The 16292-nt window shown below is 45.3% G+C and overlaps 1 protein-coding gene across 1 annotated transcript in view; it reads left to right on the forward strand.

Annotated features, from left to right (window-relative positions):
- The window catches only part of LOC139545645 (voltage-dependent N-type calcium channel subunit alpha-1B-like), a 141190-nt gene that overhangs the window by 75351 nt on the left and 49547 nt on the right, over positions 1 to 16292 (forward strand). Inside the window, exons 8-20 of the mRNA XM_071353624.1 lie at positions 2663 to 2778; positions 3825 to 3914; positions 4609 to 4692; positions 6815 to 7024; positions 7246 to 7358; positions 7485 to 7597; positions 7708 to 7839; positions 11034 to 11106; positions 11231 to 11348; positions 11554 to 11621; positions 12134 to 12240; positions 13359 to 13415; positions 14183 to 14245. Of these exons, the coding sequence (XP_071209725.1) occupies positions 2663 to 2778; positions 3825 to 3914; positions 4609 to 4692; positions 6815 to 7024; positions 7246 to 7358; positions 7485 to 7597; positions 7708 to 7839; positions 11034 to 11106; positions 11231 to 11348; positions 11554 to 11621; positions 12134 to 12240; positions 13359 to 13415; positions 14183 to 14245 (1344 nt within the window). The remainder of the gene's footprint in view (positions 1 to 2662; positions 2779 to 3824; positions 3915 to 4608; positions 4693 to 6814; positions 7025 to 7245; positions 7359 to 7484; positions 7598 to 7707; positions 7840 to 11033; positions 11107 to 11230; positions 11349 to 11553; positions 11622 to 12133; positions 12241 to 13358; positions 13416 to 14182; positions 14246 to 16292) is intronic.

The following is a 16292-nucleotide window of genomic DNA, read 5'->3' on the forward strand; positions in this document are numbered from 1 at the left end:
GTAACTTCCACAAGGCTGTGAACAATCTAAGAGACAAGGCAATAAGGGTCTTCTACGCAATCAAAAGAAACATTCAACTCGACATCCCAATTAGGATCTGGCTAAAAATACTTTTATGGTTGTGGGGTCTGGGGTCCACTCACCAACCAAGAATTCAAAAAATGGGACAAACACCCATTGAGACACTTCATGCAGAATTCTGCAAATGTATACTGTGTGTACAGTGCAAAACCCCAAACAATGCATGCAGAGCAGAATTAGGACTATGCCCTCTAGTAATCAAAATCCAGAAAAAGAGCCACCTAAACCACCTAAAAGGAAGGAATGCCCACACATTCCACCACAAGGCCCTCACCTACAGAAAGATGAACCTAGAGAAGAGTCCCCTCAGCCAGCTGGTTTACAATTAGACCCAACCAAATGATGAGAAAGCAAAAAGATAACTATTTGTATCACTGGAAAGATTAAACCAGAAAACAGAGCAAATTGGAATGCTATCTGGCCCTAAACAGAGAGTACACAGTGGCAAATCCTTGACTATGTACAGACTCCGTGAGCATAGCCTTGCTATTAAGACAGGCCGCCATAGAAAGACAGGCTATGTGCCCACTGCCCACAAAATGAGGTGGAAACTGAGCTGCACTTCCTAACCTCTCCAAATGTACGACCACATTAGAGATACTTATTTCCCACAGATCAAACAGACCCACAAATAATTTGAAAACAAATCAAACATTGATAAACACCTGTATCTGTTAGGCGAAGTACTGCAGTGTGCAGTCACAGCCCGTTGCCATGAGAAAAGGGCAACCAGTTGAGAACAAACAACATTGTAAATACCACCAATATTTATCTGTTTATTTATCTTCCCCTACTTCCCCTTCTATTCCTACGACAACTATTTGCACATGTACATAGCTGATAATATAACACTTGAAATGTCTATCTTTTTAAACCTTTTTGAGTGCAATATCTACTGTTAAATTCAAATGTTTTTTATTTATGTTGTTTTGTGTCTTCTCACTTTTGTTTATTTCACTTGCTTTGGCAATGCAAACGCGTTTCCCATGCCAATAAAGCGCCTTTGCGGCGTGCTGAGGAGCGACTGACTCCCCCGCCTGAGGGGCTGCTGTGGAACTGCAGCAGGCAGGGCTGGGATTCCTGGCTAACACCACCCCCTCAGAGCCCTCCCAAACACAAACACAAACAAACACACCCACACACAAACACACACAGCCACTGCAATGCAGGAAGGAGCTTCCCTCGGCCCTGCGTGGGAGAGACACCAATCACTGCCTGGCTCTCACCAAGTGAGCTGTGAGGGCGGACTGTTCAGGGAGGGGATCCCTCATTTCTCTCCATCTGCCTCTCTCTCTCTGTCTTTCTCTCTGTCGGATTATTTTTCTCTCTCTCGGTCTCTTTCTCTCTCTCCCTGTCTCTCTCTCTCTCTTTCGCTCTCTCTTTTTCTGTATCTCTCTCTCTCCTCTCTCCCTTCCTCTCTCTCCCTCCCTCCCATCCGTCACTCCCTCTCTCGTTAACAGGTCTTAAACAGCTAGTACCACACACACATGGAAGATTTGGGTGGAAGGAGGAAGATAAATAAAAGCCTCAGTCTCAACGACTCAATCCAGACTGTTGTGTTTGTGACTTCACAGTGCAGTTAAAGGATTGGTTCACTGTTATAGAATGAAATCTCTATTGTTTATATAATTGGCATGTTATAGAAGGGTCCAGACACGTTTTTAGGGATTTCACTTGGTTTTGGGAAACTCACCCGCAGTAGACTTCCTCATTGCTCGTTCTGCGCTATGGGGGCACCGGAGAAACATGAACAAAGGCTCCACAAACACCCAAATACGTCCTTTTAGAAACGGCAAAGCTCTCAGTATAGTGATGCAGGTCTTTAGATGTTGTACACATGAAATTGTATAATTCTGAACTTTATCCGCAATGTTATATTTCATTTTGTGTGACTCAAGCGTTTTCCCCTATCAGCTGTGCTGCGCAGGCTACATGAAGAAGCAGCACAGCTAGTAAGTTTCTCAAAACCAAATGAAATCGCCCCAAAATTTGACCCTTCTATAACATGCCATTACAAATATACAGATTAGGTTAAAAAAAATTGTGAACCACTTGTTTAATGAGTGAGACCTCCCCCTCTTTGTCTTGGTAATCCATTCCAACATTTGCCCAATCAGCTGTAGGCCTATCTATTTCCAGGTTACTCATGGGTAAGAAGAATGGAAATGGGCCTCTTTAATTGGCTAGATAACAGATGGTGGTTTATGTGGTTACAAAAATCATCACAACTGGGTTGCATGTTGTTCCAAGATAGTGTCAGAAATATGATTGCTTCATGGTGTAACTATAGAGATCTGATGTTTGCACACACCACTGACTGTATTGCCAATATATACTTAATTTTTTTTTTTATAGCAAATTCATTCTTTTTAAAGCTTATTTTGTGTCTGAAGTTTTCATTCTTAATGTAGAGGAAGGAAAGACTTGTAATACTCTCCAAAAAGCTTCACCCACAGCCAAGTCCACAGCTGGGAGGCAGACTGCTGTCAGCAGATGAGTGTTCCAGGCTCTGACATGTAGCTAAAACGGTGTGTGTGCTCCCGTGCTTGTCCGGTAAGTATGTGTGTGTGTGTGCCTGCAGGGAGTTTGCCAAGGAGCGTGAGCGTGTGGAGAAGAGGCAGGAGTTTCTGAAGCTTCGCAGGCAGCAGCAGATCGAGAGGGAGCTGACTGGATACCTGGAGTGGATATGCAAGGCAGGTCAGACTGCCCTCTATTCCCTCTCCTTTTTATTTTTAAGACCTAATACCCCTTTACTTTAATACTTAAAGTTTACTTCAATATTGCTCAAGTTTTTGCTAAAGTTTTAGTTACAGGCAAACATGATTTGATACTATATGCAGTAATCTGCCACACATTCTCTTTTATACATACATATATATATATATATTACATTGTGCTGACATAGCATTAGTCTTAGGGCTTTATGATATGCAATATTAAGTATGCTGATGGTTTGGAGTGTGAGTGTGTGTGTGTGTGTGTGTGTGTGTGTGTGTGTGTGTGTGTGTGTGTGTGTGTGTGTGTGTGTGTGTGTGTGTGTGTGTGTGTGTGTGTGTGTGTGTGTGTGTGTGTGTGTGTGTGTGTGTGTGTGTGTGTGTGTGTGCGTGCGTGCGCATTGGTGGAAAAAGTATACAATTGTCATACTTAAGTAAAAATATAGTTACTCAAGTAAAAGTGAAAGTCACCCAGTAAAATACTACTTGAGTAAAAGTCTAAAAGTATTTGGTTCTAAATATACCGTACTTAAGTATCATAAGTAAATGTAATTGCAAAAATATACTTCAGTATCAAGAGTAAAAGTATAAACCATTTCAAATTCCTTATATTAAGCAAAAAAAAATGAAAATGTACGGATAGCCAGGAGCACACTCCAACACTCAGAGATTATTTACAAATGATGCATTTGTGTTTAGTGAGTCCGCCAGATCAGAGGCTGTAGGGATGACCACGTGTTCTCTTGAAGTGTGTAATTTGGACTATTTTTCTGTCCTGCTAAGCATTCAAAATGTAATAAGTCATTTTGGGTGGCAGGGAAAATGTATTGAGTAAAAAGTACAATATTTTCTTAAGGAGTGTAGTGAAGTAAAGGTTGTCAAAAATATAAATAGTAAAGTAAAGTACAGATAACCCCAAAAAACGACTTGTAGTACTTTAAAGTATTTTTACTTAAGGACTTTACACCACTGTGTGTGTATATGTGTTCATTATATGGTGTGTGGCTGACACCTGTGTATTTGTTTCAGAGGAAGTGATGCTGGCGGAGGAGGACAAGCACGCTGAAGAGAAGTCCCCTCTGGATGGAGCGTGGTACAAAAGGAAACATAACAACCCAGGTCAGGAGTATACCAGGGCCCTGAGTTGGTCAAGTCAGACCACCTGATCTGATCAGTGAAATCTCAGTGCCTTGGTTATGAGCTTTATCTGAGTGTCGTCTCCCTGTGTTTGCCCAGGACTGCTTACCCAGTCTCCTCTCTGGCTGTGGCTGTAGATGTGTGAGGCTTTGGGCTGATGCCACCCACCCTCTCTGTGCTAAACATTGTGCTGTTGCTGTTATCAAGGCCTTGTTAGCACAACACAGAAATAATCAAAGCCCAAGTGTGAACCCACAGTAATTATGGGTGTTGGGGCCACATGTAAATTGTATTACAATGGGAGAGAAGTGCACAGGGCCACAGTTCAGAGAGAGCCTGGCTGGGAGAGTGTGTTTGAGGAAACTGTGTTGCCAGTCGAGTTTGAATGGTCTGTTGAGCTAACAACACCTGAGAGGCCTCCCCTGAGATGCTTGTAGTAACAGTGTTTCACAAGCTATCATAAATGTGAAGGGCTCAAGTTGTGTGCTGCTTTTTCAAAAGGAAGTACATTGCCTGATGGAAGTCCTGTATTAATGCCCTGAGAGCTGATGTCATATCCATCAAACACACATACTGTGTATACATTATCTCCCTCGAACAAACTACACTAAGATACTTTTCCCAAAGAAATCTGGTGTGGTACTAACCCTAAAGTATTGTTCTAATGTGTGTTCAGTGTTGAAAAGAGCAAAGAAGAGCAAGAATGACCTGATCAATGCTGAGGAGGGCGAGGACCACTTCACTGACATCTCATCTGTTGGTAAGGCCAACGCCCGTGACTCGGACCTCTTGATCAACGTGTCAGCTTTCACACTGCTCACTGCTGTATTCTGTTCTACCCAATGATTTCTATACACTAGATGACTGATGCAGGGCACTGTTTTGAAGCCACCGCGCCGGCCATCTTGGCACCCCCACCATTGTAAAACTATTTTGGAAGCTCTAGAAATGCATGTATTAATGGAGAGCTTGGGACAATAAGGTTGTACCTGCAAAAAAGATGATTCTGAGATAATTAGCTTTAAAGTTCCGAAATGTAATTGGTCTGAATGGTGTCATCAATTTTTATCTTGTATTCGTTTGAACTTAGCAACATGAATTGGGGATATTTAGAGTACTACATACAGAGGACATGGAAAGAACAAGGCTCAGTCAATAACTACATTTGACTAAAATGCAGCTAGAACCTTATGGTCCCAAGCTCTCATAATGTCTACATTTGTTTTTCGACACATTTATTCTATTAAAGACACCTTAATAAATTATTTAAATGTATATTATATATTGGTTCTACCTCTACTAGCTGTCTGATGTCACCAAATTCTGTCTCAACTGCAGGCCTGGAACAATCTTTCTCTTAGACTGTGCTTCAATTTAATGATGTTGCATATTGAATCATTTTGTTTGTCTTTTAATTAGATTGTGGTGGTATTGGGCCTATTTCCTACAATGTGTATCAATTTGGGTTAAATACTAGCCTTTATTGTAACGATCGTCTAATTCCTCCTCCTCGGATGAGGAGGAGGAGTAAGGGTCGGACCAAAATTCAGCGGTGAAGGTAGACATAATGATTTATTAACAGAAGCGAAAAAACACGAAGAACACTTGATAAATTACAAAACAACAAAACGACGTAGACAGACCTGAACTTGAGCACTTACATAGACACGAAGAAAGCACGAACAGGAACAGACTACATAAACGAACGACAAAACGAAACAGTCCCGTGTGGTAAACATACAGACACAGGAGACAACCACCCACAACAAACAATGTGAAACAACCTACCTTAATATGGTTCTCAATCAGAGGAAACGTAAAACACCTGCCTCTAATTGAGAACCATATCAGGCAACCCATTAACCAACATAGAAACACATAACATATAATGCCCACCCCAACTCACGCCCTGACCAACTAAACACATACAAAAATAAGAGAAAACAGGTCAGGAACGTGACATTTATAATGCAATAAGTAACTCAAATTGCTATACTTCCCAGTATGTGACATAAAGAATTCCTGGTTGTATCTATTCTGTTAGACAACTGCCCTTTAAGAATGACTAATGACAGAAGCATTGCAATAGCCTCTTATTAAAAAAATGATAAAGTAATAATAAAATAATCTCCAACTGTTCCCTGCTTTTTTTCAGATAGCTAACTATCTGTTTGAACTCCTCAGTCCCCCTTGCATAAGTGATTATTAATACTCCTCAATTAGATCTGCATCACTGTACAGTAATTAAAGGGGAGTAGGTGGTTTGGCTCAGTATTAGAATCCCATATAAAAAATATATGACAGGGAGAAGGAGAGGGAGATGGAGGGAGAAAGGGAAAAAGAGAGAGGGGAAAAAGGCAAGCCTGACTTGGTGCTCAGTTTATGAGGCTCCACACCCGAGTTACATTTGGAGATGAATATAGCCCAGGAAATGATGATTCTCCCTCTCCTCCTGGGCCACTAACGAGATGCTAATAGAACCATTTTTCACTTTTCTTTTTTTGGTCCAGCCTCAAATTTTTGTTTAATTTAAGTTACAGATGGTTTATTATGGTCCAGGGGCTGGGAGGTGGAGGCAGGGGAGAAAGGAGGAGGGCAGTGCACACAGTTCTCTATGGATGAACTAGCCAGGACACTGAGAAGATACTGAACAATATGATGCAGCATTATTAAAGAGAAATGTAAAGGCAAATCTGCTAACTGTCATATTACAAATGCCCTCTACTTCACATACAGGTTGCTGTGTGTGACATGCTATGCTGTGGTTTGATTGAGCCATAGTGCTACAGTTACATCAAAATGATTTCATTGAGTTCTACAGAATTGATGACTGTGTGACTTTATCTCCAGTTTGTGTGCTGTTCCCGCCACTGTTCCTCCAGGGTCTCCGTTCGCCCGGGCCAGCCTGAAGAGCAGCAAGAACGGCAGTGCCTCCTACTTCCGGAGGAAAGAGAAGCGGCTCCGCTTCACCATCAGACACCTGGTCAAGGCTCAGAGCTTCTACTGGACAGTGCTGTGTCTGGTGGGCCTCAACACACTGTGTGTGGCCATCGTCCATTACGACCAGCCTGAGTGGCTCACATATGCACTGTGTAAGTCCTGCCCAACGTCCGACCTGCGTGGGAGGGAATACTGTTCCATTTGTTTTCCTACCATCACCAACAGGACGTATCGTTCTATTTATTTGCTGTTTGTACAATGAAACCATCTACACTGTGTTAGTTGTATTGAAACAGGGCCTTCACGTCAGACATCAGGGCGGTCATATTTGACTCAGTGAATTGATCTGTGTGTTATTCCATCTCCCTTGCAGATTTGGCAGAGTTTGTATTCCTGGGCTTGTTTCTGACTGAGATGTCCATGAAAATGTATGGACTAGGACCCATGAGCTACTTCCATTCGTCTTTCAACTGTTTTGATTTCGGAGTAAGTGAGACTGCGATCCAATCAAACCTGCACTTCTGAAATGTTTAATAGTAGAGAATGACATTGCATTGCATTACATTAGAGAGAACGCACATTTTGTTGTAATTCAATGTACTCTCCTCCCAGGTGATTATAGGCAGTATTTTTGAGGTGATCTGGGCAGTTGTGAAACCTGGGGCCTCCTTCGGCATCAGCGTCCTGAGAGCTCTCCGTCTGCTCAGGATTTTCAAAGTCACTAAGTGAGCGATCCGTTATACCCTGATCCAAAACACGACATGATCACCTGTACATGACTCGATGATATACCACTATCACCTTCTCATTCCTCCTCTTCATCCCCCTGCTGTAGGTATTGGAACTCTCTGAGGAACCTGGTGGTCTCTCTACTCAACTCCATGAAGTCCATCATCAGCCTGCTGTTCCTCCTCTTCCTCTTCATCGTGGTGTTCGCCCTACTGGGCATGCAGCTCTTTGGGGGACTGTGAGTCCACCCTTATTGCCTCTCACAGTAACAGTAACAGTTCCTGTCCAGTACACACACTGTACTGTATTATTCATGGGTCCATACTACTAGAGCAACAACGTACTGTAGTAAAAACAACGTACATCTATATTATATCACAAGCTAAATGGTAATGCTAACAACAATGGAACTGACTAATGTTGAGTGATACTGGTGATACATGGTGATACTCAACATTAGCCAGTTCCATTGTTGTTAGCATTACCATTTAGCCTGTGATATAATATAGATGTACGTTGTTTTTACTACAGTACGTTGTTGCTCTAGTAGTATGAAGAGGAGAGAGTAACAGTATGGAAAGGAGAGGTTTTCATACCTCCACTCTTGGAATTATTGAGCCCACTTAGAAACAGAGTAGATGCTCTCTGTGTTGTTCAACGGAGCAGGTGGCCTCTGTGTTGTTCAACGGAGTAGATGGTCTCTGTGTAGTTCAATGGAGTAGAAGGTTTCTGTGTAGTTCAATGGACCAGATGGTCTCTGTGTTGCTCAACAGAGTAGAAGGTCTCTGTGTTGCTCAACAGAGTAGAAGGTCTCTGTGTTGCTCAACAGAGTAGAAGGTCTCTGTGTTGCTCAACAGAGTAGAAGGTCTCTGTGTTGCTCAACAGAGTAGAAGGTCTCTGTGTTGCTCAACAGAGTAGAAGGTCTCTGTGTTGCTCAACAGAGTAGAAGGTCTCTGTGTTGCTCAACAGAGTAGAAGGTCTCTGTGTTGCTCAACAGAGTAGAAGGTCTCTGTGTAGTTAATAATCCAGATAAATGCAGAAACACTCCAGTCATGTGATCTAAATGCACAAGTGGCAGGCAGAGAGGACATTATGAACAATAGATGCATGCAGTTGATCCAAAGAGAAATGACACTTGGCAGGCCTTGAAATGCCCAGCCTGGGAGTATGAACTACAGTACAATCACTCCCTGACATAATGGAAGCAGGATCTCTGTGTTGTTCAGGCTCTTCCAGTGTAGTGTTCAGTCAGGCTGTGTGCTGTCCATGGTCTTTCAGTGTAGTGTTCAGTCAGGCTGTGTGCTGTCCATGGTCTTTCAGTGTAGTGTTCAGTCAGGCTGTGTGCTGTCCATGGTCTTTCAGTGTAGTGTTCAGTCAGGCTGTGTGCTGTCCATGGTCTTTCAGTGTAGTGTTCAGTCAGGCTGTGTGCTGTCCATGGTCTTTCAGTGTAGTGTTCAGTCAGGCTGTGTGCTGTCCATGCTCTTTCAGTGTAGTGTTCAGTCAGGCTGTGTGCTGTCCATGGTCTTTCAGTGTAGTGTTCAGTCAGGCTGTGTGCTGTCCATGGTCTTTCAGTGTAGTGTTCAGTCAGGCTGTGTGCTGTCCATGGTCTTTCAGTGTAGTGTTCAGTCAGGCTGTGTGCTGTCCATGCTCTTTCAGTGTAGTGTTCAGTCAGGCTGTGTGCTGTCCATGGTCTTCCAGTGTAGTGTTCAGTCAGGCTGTGTGCTGTCCATGGTCTTTCAGTGTAGTGTTCAGTCAGGCTGTGTGCTGTCCATGGTCTTTCAGTGTAGTGTTCAGTCAGGCTGAGTGTTGTCCATGGTCTTCCAGTGTAGTGTTCAGTCAGGCTGTGTGCTGTCCATGGTCTTCCAGTGTAGTGTTCAGTCAGGCTGAGTGTTGTCCATGGTCTTCCAGTGTAGTGTTCAGTCAGGCTGTGTGCTGTCCATGGTCTTTCAGTGTAGTGTTCAGTCAGGCTGTGTGCTGTCCATGGTCTTCCAGTGTAGTGTTCAGTCAGGCTGTGTGCTGTCCATGGTCTTTCAGTGTAGTGTTCAGTCAGGCTGTGTGCTGTCCATGGTCTTTCAGTGTAGTGTTCAGTCAGGCTGTGTGCTGTCCATGCTCTTCCAGTGTAGTGTTCAGTCAGGCTGTGTGCTGTCCATGGTCTTTCAGTGTAGTGTTCAGTCAGGCTGTGTGCTGTCCATGGTCTTTCAGTGTAGTGTTCAGTCAGGCTGTGTGCTGTCCATGGTCTTTCAGTGTAGTGTTCAGTCAGGCTGTGTGCTGTACATGGTCTTCCAGTGTAGTGTTCAGTCAGGCTGAGTGTTGTCCATGGTCTTTCAGTGTAGTGTTCAGTCAGGCTGTGTGCTGTCCATGGTCTTTCAGTGCAGTGTTCAGTCAGTCTGTGTGTTGTTCAGGCTCTTCCAGTGTAGTGTTCAGTCAGGCTGTGTGCTGTCCATGGTCTTCCAGTGCAGTGTTCAGTCAGACTGTGTGTTGTTCAGGTCCTTTCAGTGCAGTGTTCAGTCAGGCTGTGTGCTGTCCATGGTCTTCCAGTGTAGTGTTCAGTCAGGCTGTGTGCTGTCCATGGTCTTCCAGTGTAGTGTTCAGTCAGGCTGTGTGTTGTTCAGGTCCTTTCAGTGCAGTGTTCAGTCAGAGATAGATTAAGGACTAGTGGTTGTGAAGCTGCTTCACCCAGCCAGATCTAGCCAAAGCCTGCCCACTTCAAGCGGACCAGGAAATGTATGCTAGCCAAATCCACTTGAGCTGATGTGTCCCATCCAGGTGCATGGATCATTATTCACTCTTTGAATATAATTCATATTCAACATTATGCCTGTCCTAGTCAAAATAAAATAAACACATTTAGTGGGATAGATACAATATTAGATGTACACTATACAGTAAGTCACTTGTTTTATCTATTGTATAATATTGTATTGATCTGTTGTATTTTGTATATTATGATGATTCGTTTGTACAGACGCACGTCTTTTTACCTCACAGTAGAGTGGAGGGTTTTCTGCAGACCTGCATTGTCTTTTCTCTAGTTGGGGAACTAATGAGAGCTGTACTAATGAATATCCGTCTATGCGCCAACGGATTTCAGCAAGCAGAGAGAGGACACACTTCGTTTGCTTTCTGCACGGTTCTCATTGTTGGAAGGTGTAATGAGGTCCCTGTAGATTGTTACAGAGCAATACAGAATATCAAGATTAGCACAAGTTGTTGTGAAATCAGCCTTGACGGAGAGGTTTGCGGGAGCCAACCGAGCTGTTAGGGCTCTGACAGTGGCAAGATGTACTATGCCTATTGTGCTGGAGCAACACAATAATAAACTAGGACTAAGTGGGGTTCCTCTCGTCTTCTCAATTTCCATGGTGATGAGGGATTATAAAATCTCGAGTGTGAACCTGTGTTCTAACCTGTGTTCTGTGTTTCCTATTGCAGGTTTAATTTTGACGAGGAGACGCCAACAACAAACTTTGACACCTTTCCAGCAGCCATTCTCACAGTTTTCCAGGTGAAGTTCACAAAAGGCTAAATGAAGTCGGATTTTTGTCTTCCTTTTGAAAATCATTTCATGCTATAACTACTGTAATGCCATTAGCGAAATCCGTGTAACAATGTGTTTGTGTGTCTCCCAGATTCTGACAGGAGAGGACTGGAATGCGGTGATGTATCATGGGATAGAGTCCCAGGGGGGCGTGCGCCGGGGAATGTTCTCCTCCATCTACTTCATCGTTCTCACCCTGTTTGGAAACTGTATCCTCTCTGGATGATCGACCTGCATTGATTAACCTTTACTACTGTCAAGCATCATGACTTCAGAGCTCTGTGATAGTATCATGATTTAGCGTTGATTTGTAAGCTATAAGAATATATATATATATCCACACTGTATAAGATCCAATGTAAATATTGATCGACTCATTAACGGTTTGAACTTTCCTGACCCCTCACTGATCAGACACTCTCCTCAATGTCTTCTTGGCCATCGCTGTTGACAACCTTGCAAACGCACAGGAGCTCACTAAGGTAGAGTACATACTACAGTAGGGCTTCCAGCCTCTGTGTTCTCTGACTGGAACCTCCCCTCCCTGGAGTCCCTGAGAACCCTGGATAGAGAGACAGAGAGACGTGTTCCCCTGATGATCCATCACGAAAGTCAGCTGTCTAATCAAATGCCACATGGAATTTCATTCCCGTATTTATGTTTGTTGAATATGACAGTGAATATTCCTATTAGGATATATAGTGCCTTGCTTTATTGGTTCCTTAACCCTGTCACCTGGGGCTGTTCTGGGATGACTGATGTTTGTCCTGGTCAATAACTCAAGGTAATGAACCTCCCAACTGGTTGTATGATTTGCGACCATTCATAATAATACACCTATGGGGAAGAGGCTTAAATCTTTGCGGCCACACCAGAGAGAGGTGAAGGCTTTTTTTTGTTGGCTTGTGGCAGGGCTTATCATCATGGAACCATTGATGGCCCACCTACCCACCCCTGGGTGGTCTCCGTTCCTCACTGTGTTTGTGCTCCTCAGGATGAGGAAGAGCAGGAGGTGGCCATCACCAAGAAGATGGCCCTCCAGAAGGCCAAGGAGGTCAAGGAGGTCAGCCCCATGTCAGCCGCAAACATCTCCATCACAGCGTAAGTCATGATCAGGCGTTTGATACAGTTTCCCCCTTGCTACCCCCCCTGCCCTCCCTCTCTCATAGCCCTCCCACAGATCAAACCTCCCTCACACCCCCCCCTCAGATCAAACTTCCCTCCCTCACACCCCCTTTCACAGATCTAACCTCCCTCCCACCCCCTCCCGCAGATCAAACTTCCCTCCCTCACACCCCCTTTCACAGATCAAACCTCCCTCCCACCCCCTTTCACAGAGCAAACCTCCCTCACACCCCCTCCCACAGGTCAAACCTCCCTCCCTCACACCCCCTTTCACAGATCAAACCTCCCTCACTTCCCCTCCCACAGATCAAACCTCCCTCCCTCACACCCCCTCCCACAGGTCAAACCTCCCTCACAACCCCTCCCACAGATCCTACCTCCCTCCCTCCCTCACACCCCCTCCCACAGATCAAACCTTCCTCACACCCCCTCCCACAGGTCAAACCTCCCTCCCTCACACCCCCTCCCACAGGTCAAACCACCCTCCCTCACACCCCTTCCCACAGATCAAACCTCCCTCCCTCACACCCCTCCCACAGGTCAAACCTCCCTCCCTCACACCCCTTCCCACAGATCAAACCTCCCTCCCTCCCTCACACCCCTCCCACAGATCAAATCTCCCTCCCTCACACCCCCTCCCACAGGTCAAACCTCCCTCCCTCACACCCCCTCCCACAGGTCAAACCTCCCTCCCTCACACCCCCTCCCACAGGTCAAACCTCCCTCCCTCACACCCCTTCCCACAGATCAAACCTCCCTCCCTCACACCCCTCCCACAGCCCTGCCTCCCAGACACACCACACCAAGTAGGTCTACATGGGATTGTATCTGCTGTTTGTGGCTTTATGTTGTATTATTCTGTCTGGACAACCAATTTTTTCAGTTGATTGTGCTCTTCTGAGGAGTTACATAGGATTTAACCCTTCTGTTCCCAATGTCTGGTGTTTTGATAGATCATGTGTTCTCTCTTTGAGTCACTGAAGGGCTCAACGTTGTAAGTGTGTTGAGAAGCAGTTGATAAAAGGCTTAATGCCTGCTAAGACCTTGACTAGGTTCAGAGACACCTTAATACTCTGGCTCCCACCCCCACATAGGCTACACAGCATCCTGTACACAGGCCAACATGGAGCGGAGAGGGCAATGCCAGCAAGGTAATTTCCTCAACAGTGAGCCCAGATTGTGCATGCAACGCTGTACATTCAGACACATGGTTCTGGTGACAGTGGAACCTCTGGTGTATGCCTTTGTTGGAACCCTTACCACTAATCTCTCTTGGAAGGACAGGCACTTAACCTGAAATGTAAATTGAGCGAAAAAGAAATAGATAGTCCACATAAGATTTGGCACATTTCAGTCATTGTATGGGCACCGTATCCTTGTATTGCCATTCACCAGTATGTACTGTATAACACCTGTAATTAGTGTATTCATAGTCGATGGTAGCAGGATATGTGATTCTGTCATTGTTTTAAATGTTTTGTCTTAAATGTTTCAAAGCACTGTTTTCTCTTGTTATTTAAAAAAAAAAAAATGTAATGTAGCCATTGGTTTGTTCTATCTTCTTATTAATATAGGCTTTGGGAATTTTTTCCTCCGCATTTCCTCAAAGGAAATATACATGTAATGTATAATTGGACTTGAAATATGGCCCCTATAAATTGGTCTCTGCAATGCGAAATATGACTGTTTTCGCTATTTGTCTTGGAGGTTGAAAGTCTCAAAGCTGCTACTCTCATTCCTTTGTTAACTCATTCTGTTGGTCTCAAACTGAGACTCCCATTGAGTTGACGTGTAGTGGGAGAGTCAGGGACAGGCAGGCGGATGGATGGACAGAGGGTGCCCTGTCCTCCTTCTGGCCCTGACCTCTCCCCCTCTTTTGTTCTCCCTCCCCCGTCTTTTGTTTTTTTTGCATGTGCAGTTTTGTAAAGCAAAGTCAAGGTGCACTCTCTAGCAGCTCGTCCGTCTGCAGCGTTAATTCACTGTGAGTGTTTACTCTCCGTTACACTATACCTCATCACCCTCCTCCTCCTCCCTAGCCTGGGTCCTATACTGTATGTACAGTACAACAATTCTTCTATTGTTTGTGCTAGAGCACAAACACACTGCACCACCAGGCTACCTCACCTCCCCTCCCTCCGTCTCCCCTTTGAATCCCAACTGTTTCTCCTGAGCATTGAGCCATACCATTGTGAGTTTTCCTCTGTGTTGAACTGTAGCAGATGAATGTGGCAGCCTTTTTTCCAGTAACAGGTATTATGAGATTGGTATGCTCGTTCTGTATGTACATACATGTATGCACCTCTTTGTGTTCATTGTAATTGATACTGTACATCTGCACTTGTTGTAGTGACTGAACTCTCCTCATGACCTCCCTCTCTAAAGAATGACTTTACAGCCCCTCATATTTTTACCTCTTCATCTCAGACTGAGATTATCTCCCTCGCTCTCATCGCTGCACCATGTCAGTGTACTCAAAGGTAGTCTGAGCAGACAGAGTATACTGGGGCGGTGTTCAAATCAAATGTATTTATTTATCTATCCGTTATTTTTCACCAGGTAAGTTGACTGAGAACACGTTCTCATTTACAGCAACGACCTGGGGAATAGTTACAGGAGAGAGGAGGGGGATGAATGAGCCAATTGTAAACTGGGGATTATTAGGTGACCGTAATGGTTTGAGGGCCGGATTGGGAATTTAGCCAGGACACCGGGGTTAACACCCCTACTCTTACGATAAGTAAAGCCCTTCTTACATCAGCTGATATCTCAAAGTGCTGTACAGAAACCCAGCCTAAAACCCCAAACAGCAAGCAAAGCAGGTGTAGAAGCACGGTGGCTAGGAAAAACTCCCTAGAAAGGCCAGAACCTAGGAAGAAACCTAGAGAGGAACCAGGCTATGAGGGGTGGCCAGTCCTCTTCTGGCTGTGCCGGGTGGAGATTATAACAGAACATGGCCAAGATGTTCAAATGTTCATAGATGATCAGCATGGTCAAATAATAATAATAATCACAGTGGTTGTCGAGGGTGCAACAGGTCAGCACCTCAGGAGTAAATGGCAGTTGGCTTTTCATAGTCGATCATTCAGTGTATCTCTACCGCTCCTGCTGTCTCTAGAGAGTTGAAAATAGCAGGTCTGGGACAGGTAGAACGTCCGGTGAACAGGTCAGGGTTCCATAGCCGCAGGCAGAACAGTTGTGTTGTGCTGCTGGGCTGGCTCGGCTGGGTTGAGCTGGGCTGGGTTGGGCTGGCTGGGCTAGGCTGGCAGGGCAGGGCTGGATTGAGCTGGGCTGGGTTGGGCTGGCTGGGCTAGGCTGGCAGGGCAGGGCTGGGTTGTGTGGGTTGGGTTGGGCTAGGCTGGCAGGGCAGGGCAGGGCTGGGTTGTGTGGGTTGGGTTGGGCTAGGCTGGCAGGGCAGGGCAGGGCTGGGTTGTGTGGGTTGGGTTGGGCTGGGCTAGGCTGGCAGGGCAGGGCTGGGTTGTGTGGGTTGGGTTGGGCTAGGCTGGCAGGGCAGGGCAGGGCTGGGTTGTGTGGGTTGGGTTGGGCTGGGCTAGGCTGGCAGGGCAGGGCAGGGCTGGGTTGTGTGGGTTGGGTTGGGCTGGGCTAGGCTGGCAGGGCAGGGCTGGGTTGTGTGGGTTGGGTTGGGCTGGGCTGGGTTGACAGCAGGCTCATGTTGTGTCAAGCAGACTGCGAGACTCTCTCCCTCCCTGTCCTAACGACCCACAGCAAAGCCACTAGAAACTGTCACTGGCACTCAGTGAGTCAGAAGTTCCATTTGAACAGCTCTGTAAAGGCCACCATGTACCTTACGACCAGATGCCACAGCCAGGCAGCTGGAGAGGCAAAACACAAGCGCACACACACACACACCCTGCCTGAAATGCCAGAGGCCCTTTGTTTGGCAAAGTACCATGTCCCTCTTTTATATTAGGGACTAGTTTTTCTCATTACTAGAAGGTAAGGATAATGTAACTTGGGGGTAGGATTGTTTAAGATATAGTCAAGTACTAAGTCTACTTTCTGTAGTGCAG

Source organism: Salvelinus alpinus, chromosome 19, assembly GCF_045679555.1.
Source record: "Salvelinus alpinus chromosome 19, SLU_Salpinus.1, whole genome shotgun sequence".
Classification (NCBI taxonomy): Eukaryota; Metazoa; Chordata; class Actinopteri; order Salmoniformes; family Salmonidae; genus Salvelinus; species Salvelinus alpinus.